Source organism: Brassica napus, chromosome C8 (assembly GCF_020379485.1).
Source record: "Brassica napus cultivar Da-Ae chromosome C8, Da-Ae, whole genome shotgun sequence".
Taxonomy (NCBI): Eukaryota; Viridiplantae; Streptophyta; class Magnoliopsida; order Brassicales; family Brassicaceae; genus Brassica; species Brassica napus.
Genome location: NC_063451.1, coordinates 46,367,256 through 46,383,675, shown reverse-complemented (window position 1 = coordinate 46,383,675; position 16,420 = coordinate 46,367,256). Strand labels below are relative to the sequence as shown.

The 16,420-nt window shown below is 33.3% G+C and overlaps 5 protein-coding genes across 6 annotated transcripts; 1 reads left to right on the top strand and 4 right to left on the bottom strand.

Moving 5' to 3' along the window:
- Nucleotides 1-103: 103 nt before the first annotated feature.
- Nucleotides 104-2,029, bottom strand: LOC106416080. The gene is made up of 2 exons (XM_013856915.3): nt 1,649-2,029; nt 104-1,067 (listed from the first exon to the last, which is right to left on the bottom strand). The coding sequence occupies exons 1-2, from the start codon at nt 1,963-1,965 to the stop codon at nt 203-205; spliced, it is 1,182 nt and encodes a 393-aa protein (XP_013712369.2). The 5' UTR covers nt 1,966-2,029; the 3' UTR covers nt 104-202.
- A 230-nt stretch (nt 2,030-2,259) lies between these two features.
- LOC106416079 (choline/ethanolaminephosphotransferase 1) lies at nt 2,260-5,823 on the bottom strand. 2 transcript variants are annotated; one of them, XM_048765302.1, is made up of 19 exons: nt 5,565-5,823; nt 5,212-5,371; nt 5,070-5,079; nt 4,931-4,981; nt 4,745-4,822; nt 4,582-4,657; nt 4,477-4,499; nt 4,298-4,398; nt 4,120-4,214; nt 3,930-3,998; nt 3,766-3,835; nt 3,510-3,573; nt 3,387-3,427; nt 3,209-3,293; nt 3,058-3,120; nt 2,913-2,971; nt 2,767-2,819; nt 2,589-2,661; nt 2,260-2,502 (listed from the first exon to the last, which is right to left on the bottom strand). In XM_048765302.1, the coding sequence occupies exons 2-19, from the start codon at nt 5,346-5,348 to the stop codon at nt 2,472-2,474; spliced, it is 1,179 nt and encodes a 392-aa protein (XP_048621259.1). In that variant the 5' UTR covers nt 5,349-5,371; nt 5,565-5,823; the 3' UTR covers nt 2,260-2,471. The 2 variants fall into 2 exon arrangements, with proteins under 2 accessions (XP_048621259.1, XP_048621260.1); XM_048765303.1 differs by having other exon boundaries at nt 5,212-5,365; nt 5,565-5,725.
- Nucleotides 5,824-6,128: 305 nt separating this feature from the next.
- LOC106411939 (ceramide synthase 1 LOH3) lies at nt 6,129-8,430 on the bottom strand. The gene is made up of 6 exons (XM_013852806.3): nt 8,044-8,430; nt 7,361-7,590; nt 7,130-7,285; nt 6,861-7,046; nt 6,593-6,777; nt 6,129-6,501 (listed from the first exon to the last, which is right to left on the bottom strand). Exons 1-6 carry the CDS (start codon nt 8,179-8,181, stop codon nt 6,470-6,472), a joined length of 927 nt encoding a protein of 308 aa, XP_013708260.1. The 5' UTR covers nt 8,182-8,430; the 3' UTR covers nt 6,129-6,469.
- A 2,980-nt stretch (nt 8,431-11,410) lies between these two features.
- On the top strand, nt 11,411-12,274 carry LOC106414447 (phytosulfokines 1). The gene is made up of 2 exons (XM_013855109.3): nt 11,411-11,584; nt 12,035-12,274. Exons 1-2 carry the CDS (start codon nt 11,447-11,449, stop codon nt 12,164-12,166), a joined length of 270 nt encoding a protein of 89 aa, XP_013710563.1. The 5' UTR covers nt 11,411-11,446; the 3' UTR covers nt 12,167-12,274.
- Nucleotides 12,275-13,999: 1,725 nt separating this feature from the next.
- Nucleotides 14,000-14,842, bottom strand: LOC106414298 (basic leucine zipper 43-like). The gene has a single exon (XM_013854978.3). It carries the CDS (start codon nt 14,717-14,719, stop codon nt 14,132-14,134), a length of 588 nt encoding a protein of 195 aa, XP_013710432.2. The 5' UTR covers nt 14,720-14,842; the 3' UTR covers nt 14,000-14,131.
- Between the last annotated feature and the right edge of the window lie 1,578 nt (nt 14,843-16,420).

Below are 16,420 nucleotides of genomic sequence, written 5' to 3'. Positions count from 1 at the left end.
GAAGATTTTATTTAGTTTTATGAGTTTAAGAAAATAAGAAATTTTAGAAAAAGTTGGAGCATCTAGGAAGAAGAATGACCAATTAGCAATAAGTTAAATAACGGATAGTAAGATAATCATTTATTCGTTTCAATTTAACAGAGTTCACATCAATTCAATGCAGGCCAAGATAAAGCATACGCTGAAAATGAAGAAGCTCAATTCAGTATTGGATAGTCCTCATTAATTTATCAGCATGTCTAAACTCATATGTCAACACCAAACTCCCATCCATTCTATTCAGCTCAAAGCTCTCTACCAATACATAACATTTATAACTCTTCCAATGTGATGAACCACATTCAAATCGATCCAACTTCTTAACCGTCAATAGGTTTCCATCTATCTTCTTCCATCCAAAGTTCTCCTCTTCGCTTTCCATCCTCTCAACAATCATAGACCTTAAACCTATCTTCTTGTTTTTTCCTTCATGATCAAAAACTTGGAACCAAACAATCCCTTTAGCATCCAAATATGTTGTTCCTATATTAATCTTTTGTCCCTCTACTTTAATCACTTCAGCTTCAAGATTCACATCAACGACAACCTGAATACAATCTTCATTGCGAACATTCTCATAGAAGAAAACCTCTTCCCATCTTTGCTGAAGGGTCATGTTGTAATACATTGATATCTTCACTTGATCTATTATGTCTCCTTCCTTCACAAACAAGAAAGGGACATACCATTTCCCAACAACAACGCTCATATCAAGACCAGGAAGCGTAGAACGTAGCTCCACATTTAGACCTTTGGCATCATCTATGAGACCAAAGTCTCGCAGGGTTGAAGTCGAGTTTTCTATTGTCCAGCTCCTCATGAGGAATGCAGGAAGTATAGCATTAGGATCAGCGGGCTTTGCATGATAGTAAGAACAGGAAGGCGCTGATGTAGTTCTGATCACAACTTGCCGGTGAATTTCATAAGGATCTGGTTGGGGCTTCTTATACATATGAACATGATTGAATTTGATGCAGAAGCAGCATGTTACTCTCTCCACCTCTTTTTCAGTGCTAGTAGATGATTCCCTGCAATCCAAAATTTAAGCTTCTCCAAATGAGATGAGTTTTCGAAACATTAATATGTAGATGTGGGCATTTGAATTGTTTGTCATGCATGCTTATATGACATAAAAGAACTTATAAAGTTCAAGAAATTAATCATTATTGTAGGGATTATAATGGGATCAATTCAAACCTGATCTAAACATAAGACTATTTCCAATGTATTTTTCTATACATTTTTAAAAAATATAGTAATCTATAATAGATGAAATCTATAAAGTAAAAAAAAAAAGAAAGATATTTTCTCCCTAAATATAGAAATTTTTATTTTAGAGGAAAAAAATAAAAGTGACTTAGAATATTTTAGGAAAATACAAAAATGAGGTGCTCTATAGTCGAAGTAATCATATATTATTACTGATTATATGAAAATTTTGATACATTTTTAATAAATCATATAATGTTTATTTATAAAAACATATCATACACACTTCTTAGATAATCACTTATTATTAGTGTAAGTAGATGAAAATCTAGAAAATTGTAAACCACTCCATCTTTAATATTTCATGTCGGATAAGAAATTCATAGGTAAATAGTCATACCTCGAATAATACCCGCACCGTTCATAAGTGTAGTAACGATTAGAAGATAGAGGAAGACCAAGAACAGGTATGAACACAGCCGGATCACGACGAACGTTGTCTCTATGCGAACCGTAGTTGTGTATAACGGTCAACGCTGCGTTTTGTGGAAACGGTAATCCTCTGAAGAGAGTTTCGTTGCACAAACCAAAGCAACAAGTGGTCAACGATTCTTCGTCTTGAATCACAAGCACGCCGGAGTTTGGTCCTTCAGGTGGTGGCTTCTTGAGCTCCGACGGGTTTTTCCGGTACTCCGATAAAGCTCGTGTTACATACATGTTGTCGTGTCGCGTGTTTTGGTTTATGGTTTGTGAGGGAACATGCTTGATCGATGCATAATTTTATGATGAAGTATGTTGACTTTTGTTATAGTCTTTATAAGTTAGTCTTATTACCGTAATGTTAGGAAGTCAACGCGTAATTGCTATTAGTATTGTATTAAAAATGCAAGAACATACACTATGCTTTTGGTTAATTCATTCGTACCACAAAAAGGTCAAATGTGGTTGTAAACGAAATTCATTTTAATGATAAATAATCTTATTTTATATGGTAACAGTAAAGCAAAAAAATACTAATAATTTTCGTATTTTTTTCCCATGCATATAAATTCAAAGCAAAAAGACATTATACAAAGTCTTCTACATAAATTCACCTATCCTGATCAAACAGACAAGAATGACTAAGAAGAAATACATCACCGATCCGGTGAGGAGGTCCATATTGATCATTCAACGTACTGGTCCAACGGTCCACACACACACACAAAAAAAAAGCAATACCCTTAGGGTTTCTTTTCAAGCTTCTTCGTGATCCTGTGGATAACCAAAAGAGATACAAACATTAATGTTTTCAAAACAAGAACATGACCTGTTTGACAGGTTTTGATCAAAGACTTCACCTGAAGCAGTAGATTCCAAGAGCCGCAGTGATCTCATGGATGACCGAAGTCGCAAAGTGCAAGTATAACGACACTGTTTTGCATCAATACAACATTAGTTAGGACTTAGGAGGGCCAAGATAACTGACTAATGAAGAGAGAAAAACAAACAGCTGAGCTAATTGTTTTAGGAGCAAACCTGTGAATATACAGTAGCCGAGAAGAACCCATAACTCGTCGACTAAAGGAACCCTGAAAGACACAAGTTTCTCAGTTTTATAAAGACAAAAAAAACAATGAAGTTTCTGCAGGAAATTGTAAAGATGTAATAAAAAAAAAACATACCCATTATTCAATCTTGCGGTTAGAGCGTTTGCAAGTGCAAAGGGAAGATAGACCAGCGACTGCATTTTGAATAAAAAACATATCATCAAGGTTACATTTTGCGAAACCAGTAAGATGAAGAGATCAAAGAGTTATGGGATATTACCATGCACATGTTTGTTTTCAGTCCTTTCGGCTCATCACACAAGTGAGCAAGAATCATTCTTCCCTGAGAACAAAAGAAGAAACATAAAACTTTTCTTTGAGTTGCAACTTTTTGGAATGATAGTTAAATAGCATTAGAAATGAAGACTTACAACTAGAAATCCAAAGGCAAGTCCAGTTCCAAGTACAACCAAGTGAGGGTATGTTTCTATGAGATTGATTGGAGACAAGTAATCCCTGTAGCAAAATATGATCCCACTCATTTTCAACAGAGAAGGAGAGATATATATAGTAAGTCATTTTCAGAAGAGCATAAAACAAAAGACTTACCATATCAAAACACCTCCAAGAAGAACCACGAATGGATAAAGCTGCATCAGATAATTCAAACAGAACAATAAGCTTACAGCTTTAAAAACAAGTATTATATAAATCAATTGTTCAGGAGATTACCATAGCTAATGCTAGCACCATGCTCCCTTTTCTTGATTGAACAACTTTATAGACATTTGACACACTGCAAAAAATGCAACCGCATATGAACCACCTCATCAACTAGGAAACTTAACTCAACTTACAAAAGGGACCTGAACTCAACACTAAAGAATACTAGTATTTTCTAATTTTATCAGTACTTTCATTTCTGAGAAAGAAACACTGAATCGTCTGAAAAAAAAAAACATATCTTGTTCAAGTTAAGAAGACTCACTTGATTGCGACGGTTGGTATAACAGCAAAAGCGATCATCATGTATAATACTGCTCTGGAAGTTCGGATGTCTAAAACAGAGAACTCAAAGTTTAATCAAGAAATCAAAGAGAGCAACGGTAAAAGAAAATTGGATGAATAAAAATGTGGGGAGATAGTTTTTACCATTAACAAATGGCACCCAACTAAACAATGGTATGGACTCCCCCAATTCCTGAGCCCACCATTCAGCACCTTTAGACAGAAAAATAAAAAGATCAATATTGGAAGTAAAGACCAAACCCAAGTATAGAAAGACATTGGTCTGAAATGAAATGCTTAAAGATTGGAGTGCAGACAAGAAAGAAGCATTTACCGACAAGGGCGGTGAAGAAGTGGCTGACGTATATAAGTGCAAGACCCTCTGTAGGTCCATTGATTACCGGAAGAATAAGTGTGTTGGTGAAATAGCTAGAGGAGCGTGAACAAAAGTATTAGGAAGTCTATAACAATGTTAAGAGACATTTTCATAGAGTTATAAGCAGAGGGCTTACTGTTCCCATGTAGCTCCATAGAAAGGAATAGCTGAAATAACCCAGAACCAGAAAGTATCTCTTCCGCACATTGCAGTGCTTCCAAACGCCATGGCTTCAAACTGTTTCCATTGTCAAACCTTAAGCATGGATTCCATGAATGTAATGTAAAAAGAGAGAAAGGATTTGTTAATGCATACCGCACAAGCAAGTGCATCACAACCTGCAAAAATTGGAACACATGTCAGAAAAATCTAGAAACAAAACTGAGGACAGATAATCAAAAAGGGGAAAAGATAAAGCACCATGATCAAAAAGTTCTCCTAGGGGGCTAGAGGAGTTCGTTCTTCTTGCTTGCTTCCCATCAACCGCATCAAATGTCTATAAACTCAAACGGTTCAGGGAAAAAAAATAGTTAAAACACATTCAAAAGTCAAAAAATTTGAAGAAAGAGAGAGAGACGCAGACCTGATACAAGAAGAGAAGCAAACCATGTGCGAAGTGCACCCATCGTGGAGGAGGAGAATCCAACTGAGGTGAATATATCTGAGACAGACAGGAAAATAAAAAGTGTCTTTGTAATCAAATCCATATGCAGAAAGCAGACATAAAGACAACAAGCAAATGCTTCAAGAGAAGAGATTAATGACTCACGTATCCTAGCAGGGAAGATGTGACTAGAAACATGAACCCCATAAGCGTTATCTGCAAACCAATAAAAACACACAACGCCAATAAGTAATAACGACACCACATAAACCAAAATAGAGAGACAGGAAACACTTATATATACCATGTTCGGTCTGTGTATGGTCCAAAAGGCAGTAACAGAGATAAAACCACATGAAAAGACAAAACAAAAGTCAAGACTTCTCATTTAGCCTCCCATCAAGTAAAGCTTAAAAAAAACAAAAGAGAGAGAGAGAGAGACTTACGGCATCCATAGAGGGAAGACTTTGACAAAACGAGTCCAAAAAGGGTTGAGAAGGTATTTGGCAAGATAAGAGTGATCCTCTCCACTGTATTTGTACCTATGAAGAGCTGCTGCACCATGTGCTCCTATGTAACCCATTACTCTCTAACCCCTTGCTGATTCTGAAAATACAAAAAGACGTTAAAGCAGGGATCTTTAGGCTCTCACTATCACTAATCAGACTCCTTAACGCTAAATCAAGAAAATGGGTATGACCCTTTCTACAAAAAGAACAGAACTTTGCTCGAGCTGCGATAGGAACCTTCGAGATTTGGATCCTTTGCTACAAAAGTTGTTCAAGAGAAGAGTACTTACGAAGGTTCCGGTGGTTTGTGTCGGCGAAAGTAAAGGAAGAGCCTTTCGAGTGTCCGTGCCCAAAAGAACGGCGAAGCTGGAGGAGAGGACCTGAAGCAAACAGAGGGCTTTGCTTTACCCCACACGTGTGAAAGATATTTCTTTTTGTTGTAATTAATGTATGTATATACTTTTGTTATATACGAATATCTTTTATACCACTTGGTTTGGTTTCTATGGTGTTAACGAGTTTACAGGTTAGTACCTTAACAAGAAACAATCAAAAGGACTTGTTGCTGTCGAATCATATTCTTCTTTTTATTTTATTTCTCCTTTTGCTTTTCTTACCTTTTAATATTGAGTAATAATATTTCTTCAAAAAGGATTATGCCAGCTCCATTTTTCATTCTTAGACAAAGCCAAAGTTGCTTACTTTTACAATGTCCAAAAAAATATTAGTTTATTTAGTCAATTATAGATTTTATCAACAAATAATTAAAAAAAAAAATGTGAAGAATATTTCAAAATTAAATAATTCGAGTTTGGATGTGTAGTTTTGAAGCAAAATAAACGTGAAAGAAGAAATATCAACCATGTTTAAATTTAAAATTCAACCACCAAAATATTAGTAAGAACTAAGAACATGAATATACTTTACAGATTTATCAATGATGTTACTGATAGTGAAGTGATACAATGAATTACAATACAATACAATACATTATTACAATACAATCAAAGGAGATACTGAAGCTGTTCAATGTACAATTCAATAAATCTCCAAAATGAGAAATGGTTAAATCTATTCTGTGCATGAGCTGGTCCAGTGTTGGAGATTGAAGACTCAGTCTCCACTCTTAACATCCATCAGTGATCAGAACCACTCTTATACATTTCATAAGCTCCTCCTATACCTTTGTTATGAATCAATCCTCATGCTCATCTTCACCTTCAGAATCTACAAAACAAACAAAAAAACTACCTTGAAGATCACTTCTTGATTTGACAAAAAAAAAAACAGATTTTTAATTATTATAAACTAAGCTTACCGGATCTAACATCTTCACTAAGCTTGCCTCTATCTTGTATTTGTTTCACAAGCATCCGATACATCAAAACCCACCAATATATATGAAGAACAAGTAGGCAATAGAGAAGAGTGTTGAACATGTAGTAGTATATTGGTCCTTCCACAGGGTGTTTGTCCTTATCCAGCTCCAAAACTACTTCGTAGCTGCAACAAAACATGTATTACATACATATATAAGGAGAAAAACATTCGAGAGAACTATAAACTGATATCAGATATACACCAACCTTGTGCTCCATAAGATCCAAAAGGGATAGTAAATGAGGCGAAGAATGATCCAAGACATAACAAAAAGAATGAATGAAAAGCTTGCAATCCCTTCAGCTCCACTATACTTAGACATTTTCCCGACTTCAAGAAACACATCACTTGCATCGTGAAGTGCCAGAACAACCGAACCAACACGAGAGAAGCTATAAAAAGAAGAAGAAGATCAAAACAATGTGGAGCAAATGAAGCCATTGAAGAGTAGGAGTGTGTGACGGGAAGCATATACCTACATACGTATGAGAGGACAATAAGAATAAGAGTTGCGATATGATGACCCATTGAAACTCCAAAATCAGAACGCCTTGTTTCCCAGAAGATCAGAGCAAAGATTGAGTATGTGTAGAATCCAGCCACGAACATATACAGAAGCTTCAACTTTAACCTGCATGAGAAAGATATATAACTTTTAACCTGTGAATATATAAGCAAAGGCCTTGAGAAGAAGAAACAAACTTACTTGGTTTGTTGATCAGGCCAGGACTGGTCTCCAGGGCCAACCCAAAAGTATTTAGTGTTCATAAACCAAGGCTCATTGTAAGTCACAGAGAGAGCGAGAATCTCAGCTGATAGATAGTAAACACACTTCCATGCTGATTCTTTGAATTTTCTGATTTTTTTATTTCTCTCGGTTGCATCATCTCCAAGATTCTGTCTCTGTTTCCCGTATATCAAATGCTTTGCCAATTTCTATAAACACCAAACATCAAGTTCAAGTTAAAAAACAAAAAAAAAAAAGTGAACTTTCTCCATACCCTACTTGAAAGTAACCAAAGGCACACATGATAGATGCTTAACTAGAGAGGAAGTAGAGCTAAACAAAGTCAAGTACTCGTTACCATAAATGTTTAATTTAAAAAAACGAATCCACCATAATATCACAAATACATTCATATTCTCACTCACATACACTAAGCTTTCAATCATTCTTGACATCATAACCATCAAAAAGAGAGATACTTTCAGCTACAATCTCAATTCATCTTAGAGAAGCTTCTTAATATAAGGCAATGATGAAAACAATACAATCATTTCAAGTGACTTGAGCAACACAATACAATCAATCTATATAAAGGTAAAGGCTTTAGAAGAGAGTGCATCACAAAAAGCTCAAAGCTTTTGATCTATAAGAAAAGTACCTACCTCGAAGACGAATCTATCGAGGAGGAACCGAACCGAAGGGAAGAACACAGCGAAGAGAGGAAGAACACGAAAGTCTCGGTAAACCGGAGGTGATTCCAGCTCCCAGTCGATCGATTTCACAGATTCTAACAAACCCATCTCCCGATTTTAACTAATCAGAAAATTTTACATATGGTTGACTTCTCCTTTTATTGGATCAAGTGGGAGTTGTTGAAGTGTACTACTCCAATTACAATCTCCCAATTTGGTTGATTCTCTATCAGAAGAATGTATGCTTTTTTATATATTTTCAAAGCTGGAATCGTTTTTGGTCTTCCTCGAACCTTCTGAATCGCTTAGAGTCTTCTCTACTTTTCAAGCTGGCAAATGTGACAACTTGTTATTGTTTAGTTGACTTCTATTTGGATTTTAACTTTGAATTTTATTAAACTTAAATAATTGGACAAGTTACTGTCTTTTTTTGAAAAAAATAAAATAAAAACGACTGGTGTACGTCATTAGTTTGTTCTGTCTATTGTCATAGAAGACGTTGTAGATTATAATTTGTAATAAAATTATAGTTGAAGTTTTGGAACGAATTTTATTTATATATATAATGGAAAGTTTTGGGAAAATAATGATTCGTTGATTATCGACGTCAAATAATGATTTCTAGTTTGTGAGATATACTAGTTTATGTTAATGTATGATAAACCTTTATGCAAGACTCTCCTCTCTTTTAGAGAGAGGATTTTTTCTCTACTTTCCTTGTTCCCAAATTTAATCTTTCACAAGGAGTAGAGATAAGAGAGTTTTCCATATCGGTTTTTGTTTCCGGCGACGCACTTTTTTCTTCGGTAGTCGGCCGGTTCTGTCTCCGGCGTCGCGTCGTTACTCTCGATGGTCGTCCGGCTTTTGTCTCCAGCGTCTTTGCCTTCTTCTCCGGCAATGGCGACTGGCTTTCTTGGGTTGTAAAGGGTTGGGGCGGCGGATGATATCTCGATGATGGTTTATCGACGTTCTCCGCCGGTGGGTGATTCTGGTACATGTGATGTTTGTTCTGTGTGGGTGTGGCTCGGATGAGATCTCAAAATAGTTTGATTGAAGCTCTCCGAGAGTTAGTGCTCTGGCAATGATGGTGGATGCCGTGGAGTTGTGGTGGCTGTGATCGTGAGGTTTGGTCCCGGTGAGCCGGTGGTTTCCCGTGTCGGCGTTGTCGATTTGCATGTCGGGAACATGAAGGGGTGATTTCAACCACGTGTTTCTCTTTCACAGTGGTTTGAACACGTGGCTGCGTAGTCAATGCGTTTCCACTTTCGTGTTGGCGAATTGTTCAATGGGCCGTTGTTGGCCTTTGTAATGTTTAGCTGTGTTGGGTTTTTTGGTGGGTTAAATACTTTTTGTAATGGACTTGTATGGTTACTACTTTTATAATAAATAAAATTTAGAAGGAAAAAAAAAAGTTTATGTTAATGTTAAGTGCAAATATAATAATTGTATAATTATTGCATGGTATGATTGGTCTCACGGTATGAAAGTAAATAATTCATTTTTTAGGGAATGTGAATCGTATCATTATTTTACAGGGTATCACCGATGAAAAGCTAATAAGGATGATGATTAGAATATTTGAATACTCCCTTCGTTTCTAAATATAAATTTTTTTAGCAAAAATAGTTTGTTTCACAGTATAAGTAATTTACATATTTCAATGCATCTTTTTCATTTATTGAATATTGTGTGACCAATTAAATAATATTAAATTTTTAATAATTGATTGAATTAATTGGTTAAATGATATTTTTTTAAATAATAATTTTTAAATATTCGTGATTTTAAACAAAACTACTTATAATTAAAAACTGATGGAGTATTAGATTTTATCAAAAAATGATTAGAATATTCGAATCTCAATTGATGCGTCTCATTATTGTGTTTCACACTCGTTAAAGCTTTGTCCACACATGCACGTTCGTCGGTGATTATACTGTACTACTGAAGCCTTATCTTCTCAATTTTCTATGGGTTTGAAGTAGGAGTAATATACTACTCCTAGATATGTCCATGATGTTTCGATATATTCAAAGTCACATTGAAACAAGAAGAGGTGATGTTTCCAAGGAGAAATGAAAGCGTTGACCCCAAGTTGCCAAAATTTGACTTCACGTTCTCTGTCTTTCTGCTTCATAGATCTTTACTATTTCTTCATATAACGCCCATCTTTCTATACAGCATATGATTCTATACAACCGCATCTTATTATTTAATTAATATAAAAAAGTCAAATATCTCCGTATACTTTATTAAATTAGGCGTTATCCCATATAACTTCAGAAGCATCAACTTCTTTTTGTACCTTCTTTTTGTAGCCACATGTCATTACTATGATGATTCTTAGAATCATTAGAGAAAGATGTTGGTCCATCTAATTATATAATAAAATTTTTATTAAACTAACAATAAATTCATCATTAATGTATTTTATTATTTCCTTAAATAAAATTTACGGAATTGACTATGCCTAATGTGACTAAAGTATATATGATAATTAATGATTTTGAATAATAAAGATTTGATAAAAAAAATAGTGTATCTTCTATCATATTTGTTTAATTTTAAACTAATAAATAAATTAAACAACCACAATAACCATATAATAAAAATTTAGATTTTTATGTATATGTTATATTTTGAATTTTTACAAACGGCTATAAATTACTAAAACTGTTAAGAGTCTCACATTCAAATTTTATGATCCATGGTTTAAAAATTTTGTTATGACAAAATACAAATGATTACAAAAATTATATAAGTAAAAAGTCTAATTTAATTAATTATTAAAATTAATATATATATCATTTTAAATTAAGCTATAAACCATATAAAATACAATATTTTAGTTTCAAAATTGACTTTGAACAATTTTTTTTGATAAAATTTTTGAACGATCATTGACAACTTATTTTTTTTAAATTATAAATTACTAAAAATATTAATCCCACAATGAAAATTTTGTTATCAGTAATTTAAATTTTTTTCTATAAAAGATATAAATGATCGAAAAAACTATATGAGTAGAAATCATCATTTAATAGATATTAATATTAAAAATATACTAAAATATATTATCTATGCTAGTATCATTTAAATTTAATTACATATCCTATCAAATATATAAAAAAATATTTTTTGGATTAATAAAATTAATTTATATGTTCGCACCAATTTAATTATATATTTAATAGTTACTGAACTTTAATTATTTAACATATATTAATTATTTCATAATATGTAAAAATATTTAATACATAAAATAATTTATATATATAATGTTGATCCCGCGCAAGGCGCGGATCTTAACCTAGTATAGTATATAAAAGAGCTCTTTGTTTGCCTCTTCATATCTTAAAGAGAAGAAGAGTAAATGATGAAGATGAAAAGTAGAATGTTGATTATCCTCTTCACTCTAGTTTTGCTTCTAAGCATGGCTTCGAGTGTTATTTCAAGAGAAGATGGCTTTGTTCCTCTTAAACCATCTCCCTCCTCCAGGACCTCTACGCATGTAAGTTCATCAATAGTATTATTCTGCTTCTTTTATCTTTCTCTAATGTGGTATTAGAATATGGTAACTGAGATCGTCAACCATCATAGTATTCCTTTTTTCACTCGAGTACACAATTCTTATTTTTTGAAACTTCGAGTACACAATTCTTTTAGACAAAAGATTTTTTTTCTCGCTATATATTCAGAAATTAGAGATTCTACGGTTTATCAGAAAAATCCTATCAAAAGATTTTGTATTTTCTTGCTTCGATATCAGCATAATACATAAATTTCTATTTGTGAAAATATATATATGGTGGTATTGAATTGCATGTCATATGAATATCAAAATGATAGAATAAGAAAAACATTTGAGCCGAACAAAATTTATGTTGAATAAAAAATGAATAGTATCGAGTGATTCAGCTCACTAATTTTACTTCTTTCTGCTTCTTTTTGGGCGTTATAGGAGAGTAGAAAAGGCAATGGAGATGGAGTAGAGTGCAAGAGTTCAGACAGCGAAGAAGAATGCCTTGTTAAGAAAACCGTAGCTGCTCACACCGATTACATCTATACACAAGACATGAACATATCTCCTTGAAACAAGAACATTTGCTCTTTGTTTTTCATTTAGTACAAGCTATAAGGAAAGTCTCCTTGACCATGTGCTATCATGTTCTTTTATTTTATTCTAATCGTCGTTTGATTTCTTTCAATGTCAACGTTTATTTATCATTCGACGCTATTTAACTTGCTGGTGTTAGAGTCAACGATCAAGTTTAATTGGGCTGTTTGAAAATAATTGGGTTTATATGATTTCGTGTCAGGCCCATAAACAGGCTTATATTTAATATTTTTTATGGAAAATACATGCAAAAGGTTTTTTTTTTACATAAATAGTTAAATACATACAAACGGTTAAAAGGACGAGAAAATATAAATGATTATGGTATGGTGTTATTGGTACGTTGCGCATGTAGACGAAGTGCTGATTTAAATATTGATAAATTATTCAGAGACTATGTCACTATGTATGTTGTTAATAATGAATTAATTTCAATATTTCGATAAAACAAACTTATTCATCTTTTTACCAAAAACAAAACATTCATTTAAAAAGAATATTTTGATTGTGTTTGGGAAGATAACATTATTTATAAATTCTATTCTATTTTCTTGATTATATTTGTTATTATTCTTGTAGAAATTAGTCTCCAATTTTTATATACTTTTTTTTTGCAGAGGCACTATCACCAGGAGCCTCCACCTCCCTTTGTCCTATTTCATTTCAACAACCATATCCACCATTTTTAAGCAGTCTTATTCTCAACAGTTGATAAAAGATCTTATATAAACACACACACAGAAAGCACATGCAATTAAAGATGAATCCATTTATAGAAGAAAATACAGCTTAAAATGTTATAAGCATGCTTTATTTCGTGTTCTAATTAGTCACAATGTTTTTTTCTTCTTCTTTTTTGCTAAATAATTAGTCACATTGTTACTTTGTTAGGCACACATTATTTGTTGTTCTCTTAATGTGATTATCTTTATTCATCATGAATCTTTAAATGATCTTTACAAGTTATTAACTACAATGAACGATCCTCCATAAAAGTCAAAGCTTATAATTCCATCTCCAACCTATGAAAACAGAAAGCAGAAAAATCAAATTACGTAGAGAATACTAATAAAATATTTAGTGGGGATAAGTTCAGTATATATTCGCTAGTGTTTTATGATGTACATCTTTTTCATTTGACTTTGATGTGTTTTGTTTCGGATGAATATTCATTCAGCATTTGAAGAAACAATTTATAGGTGGTTTGTCAAAGTCAAATTAATGATGTATAAATGGCCAAAATATATAAAAGTGGCTAATGATTAAATGGTTGATTTAAAAGAGGTCCGCCATTGTAAGGAATCGATTTCTTCTTAAATCTTTGTTTGCAATGAATGGTTTTAATGATGCAAGTCTGTTTATGCGGCGAACTGAAATTGTTAAGATTTAATATATATCGTCATAAACGTTTAATATATGGATAATCGAAATTATTTTCATAGTTTATTCCAATTTGATGGTTTAAACTCCACTCAAAAAAGTTAAGCAGACTCTCCACTCCGCACCAACAAAATTATTGGTAACTAAAAGGCATACCTTCATACAATCATATAAAAACATAACTTAGAAGTACGGAAATAAATAAAAGGAGTATAATTGTATTTTCTTGAAAGTTACATTTAACTAACCAAAATCTCGCGTCGACTCAAACATAGGTACGTAATACGTTTTATAAAATCTTATACCCTCCGGAAAAACTGTTGTCCCCCGGTGGAATTAATTAATATTTATTTATTTTGGCAGAAAGACATTTATTTACATTTTATATCATAATACTATAAGACATTTATACTTAATAATCCAAGTTGGTTAAAAGAAAAACAAATTTATTTATTTTGGGAAAAGACATTTATTTATATTTTATATATAACATACAATACTATATGATCGTTATGAAATCTGCATTCTTGACACAAGCAGAACATTGATCAAGATCATTAATTAATACAACTCAAAATCTCTGCCCCTTTGGTCCGAACCCGATCTAGTGTTTGATATCGAATCTTCAAGATCTCTTAGAAAATTGTTGTCGTCTTCGTTGTTGGATTTTATCTCAGAGAGTAGTTGTCTGAGATCAGAAGTTTCCTCTTTAAGCTTAGCGTTCTCCTTCAAAGCAAGCTCATGGCTTTCGGATACGTTGTTTAGCTTATCGATAAGACAGTGGTTATCAGTACGAAGTCGTATCACTTGAGACCAAAGCTCATCGAGATGTCTCTGCTTTCTCATTCTTGACCTACGAGCAGATTCTCTGTTAGAGATCATCCTTCTTTGTTTTCTCTCATCGATGGCCATGCTTTGTTGGTGATCTTCGTCTGATGCTGAGTTGTTGCTCGTCATTAGATCCTGACCATTGGATGATGAAGAGTAGAAGTTGTTGTTGTTAATAAGACCGTTGATGTAGCAGGAGGAAGAAGTAGGAGAAGAGTGCATGTTGAAGTATTCCGACTCCATGATTGGTGTTTGGTTATTATATTTTCCCAGCGCTACATATTGGAAGTATCCGGTGAGCTCCGCCGGAACTGTGTTCATGATCTTTGCTTTGATTTTTTTCCGGATATATATATATATATATTTTTTTTTTTTTTTTTTTTTTTGCTAGTGGAAATGATAAAAATAAAATGTTTTGAGAGAGAGAGAGAAAGAGAAATGTGTTATGTGTGAAGTGGTTTTGAAGTGAAGAGGAAGAGAGGGCGAAGGGTTTTATAGAGGTGGGAGGTAAAGGAATGAGTTATGTAGAAAATGGGTTGTATGTATATTATATGTTTATAAACCCTTATCGAAATTCTATTTACAAAGATTTGTTCATTTAAAAAGAAAGTTGTAATACTTGAGCTTAAAAATATAATAACTTCGCTCTGCATATAAAATTCTGCAGATGACAATAAAGGAAGCAATTATCCTTTCTAATATTTCGCTAAAAGATATCTAACTGATAAATGGTGGTAGAAAATTATCATTTTGACAAATATATATATTGCTGACAAAAAAAATACAGATATATATATATTGTTTTGCAATTTTTTTCTGTAGAACTACAAATTAATTGTGCTTAGGTCGGTGAACTAATTAACTTCTTGAGTGGATTACGGGTTAAATGGTAGTGAAGTAAGTGATATACGGTTTAAAAACTTCTCTCTGCATATAAAATTTTGGCAGAGGTAAGAGTATAATTCTACTTTCATTAGCAAAAAATACCCAATTTTTAATTAGTTTCGAAAGATTGGTCTACGTTTCAGATTGAAATTCCCCAAGCTGGAAAAAAGATTAAGATATTCAAATTGGTTTAGGTTTCAGCTTGAAATTCCCCAAATCCTTCCCTTATTGCATTGCATGTGATTTGACATAAGCAAGCATGTTGTATAATATAAAAAGTCTAGCTAGTTAATGTTAAAAACGAGATACAGCAAAAACACAAGACACAAAGTAATTCCGAAAACTCGTATATCTTTTATTAGAAATCCTTTACACAATCTCTTACAGACTTGTTTGATCCGAATTACACAATTCGACACGGATCAATTTCTAACACACCCAACTTGCTTGACTCAACACCTGTTAATCAAGTTTACCAATCCACTCAGCTATGAAACCCCAAAACCCTTTGTGTTTGACTCTGAGAATTACAGCGTAAAAGCTCTAACCCTAATCTTAGGTAAAGCCACAATATATATTAAATCATCTTTTTCTATTATCTAATATAATATTTCATATATTTTAGCATCACCAAATCTTCCAATTTGTGATCTAATAACATTTCTTTAATGCTTATTTTGTCAACCAAGCATATGGAAATATCACACATCATCACCTCTTGACGTTTCCTTTTTATTCTCCGAAGCATGTGTCACACATTACTCTCCATGTGTAACACATATACACGAACCAAAACTCCACCACTGCAGCAACCTATCAAGCTCCAACTTCTTGCGCTTACATTCTCCCCCTTTTTCATTGAGTTTTACAACTCAAGCTCAATAACCTCTAAGCACAATATGCATCATACATCCAATCAAAGTATTAACTTAAACTCCCCCTGAATCAAGTACCATCTCCCCTTGCTTGAGTGAAAAACTCTGTGAAAAACTTCATGATACTTGTTGGACCATAAAAACTCTCAATACCTCCTAAGCCATCGAACTGGTTCTTCAAGTTCAGTATATTGATAAAACATTCGAGTGTATGACACATTGGTATGCTCATGTGACACACCTTTCGTAAACTTGGGATACA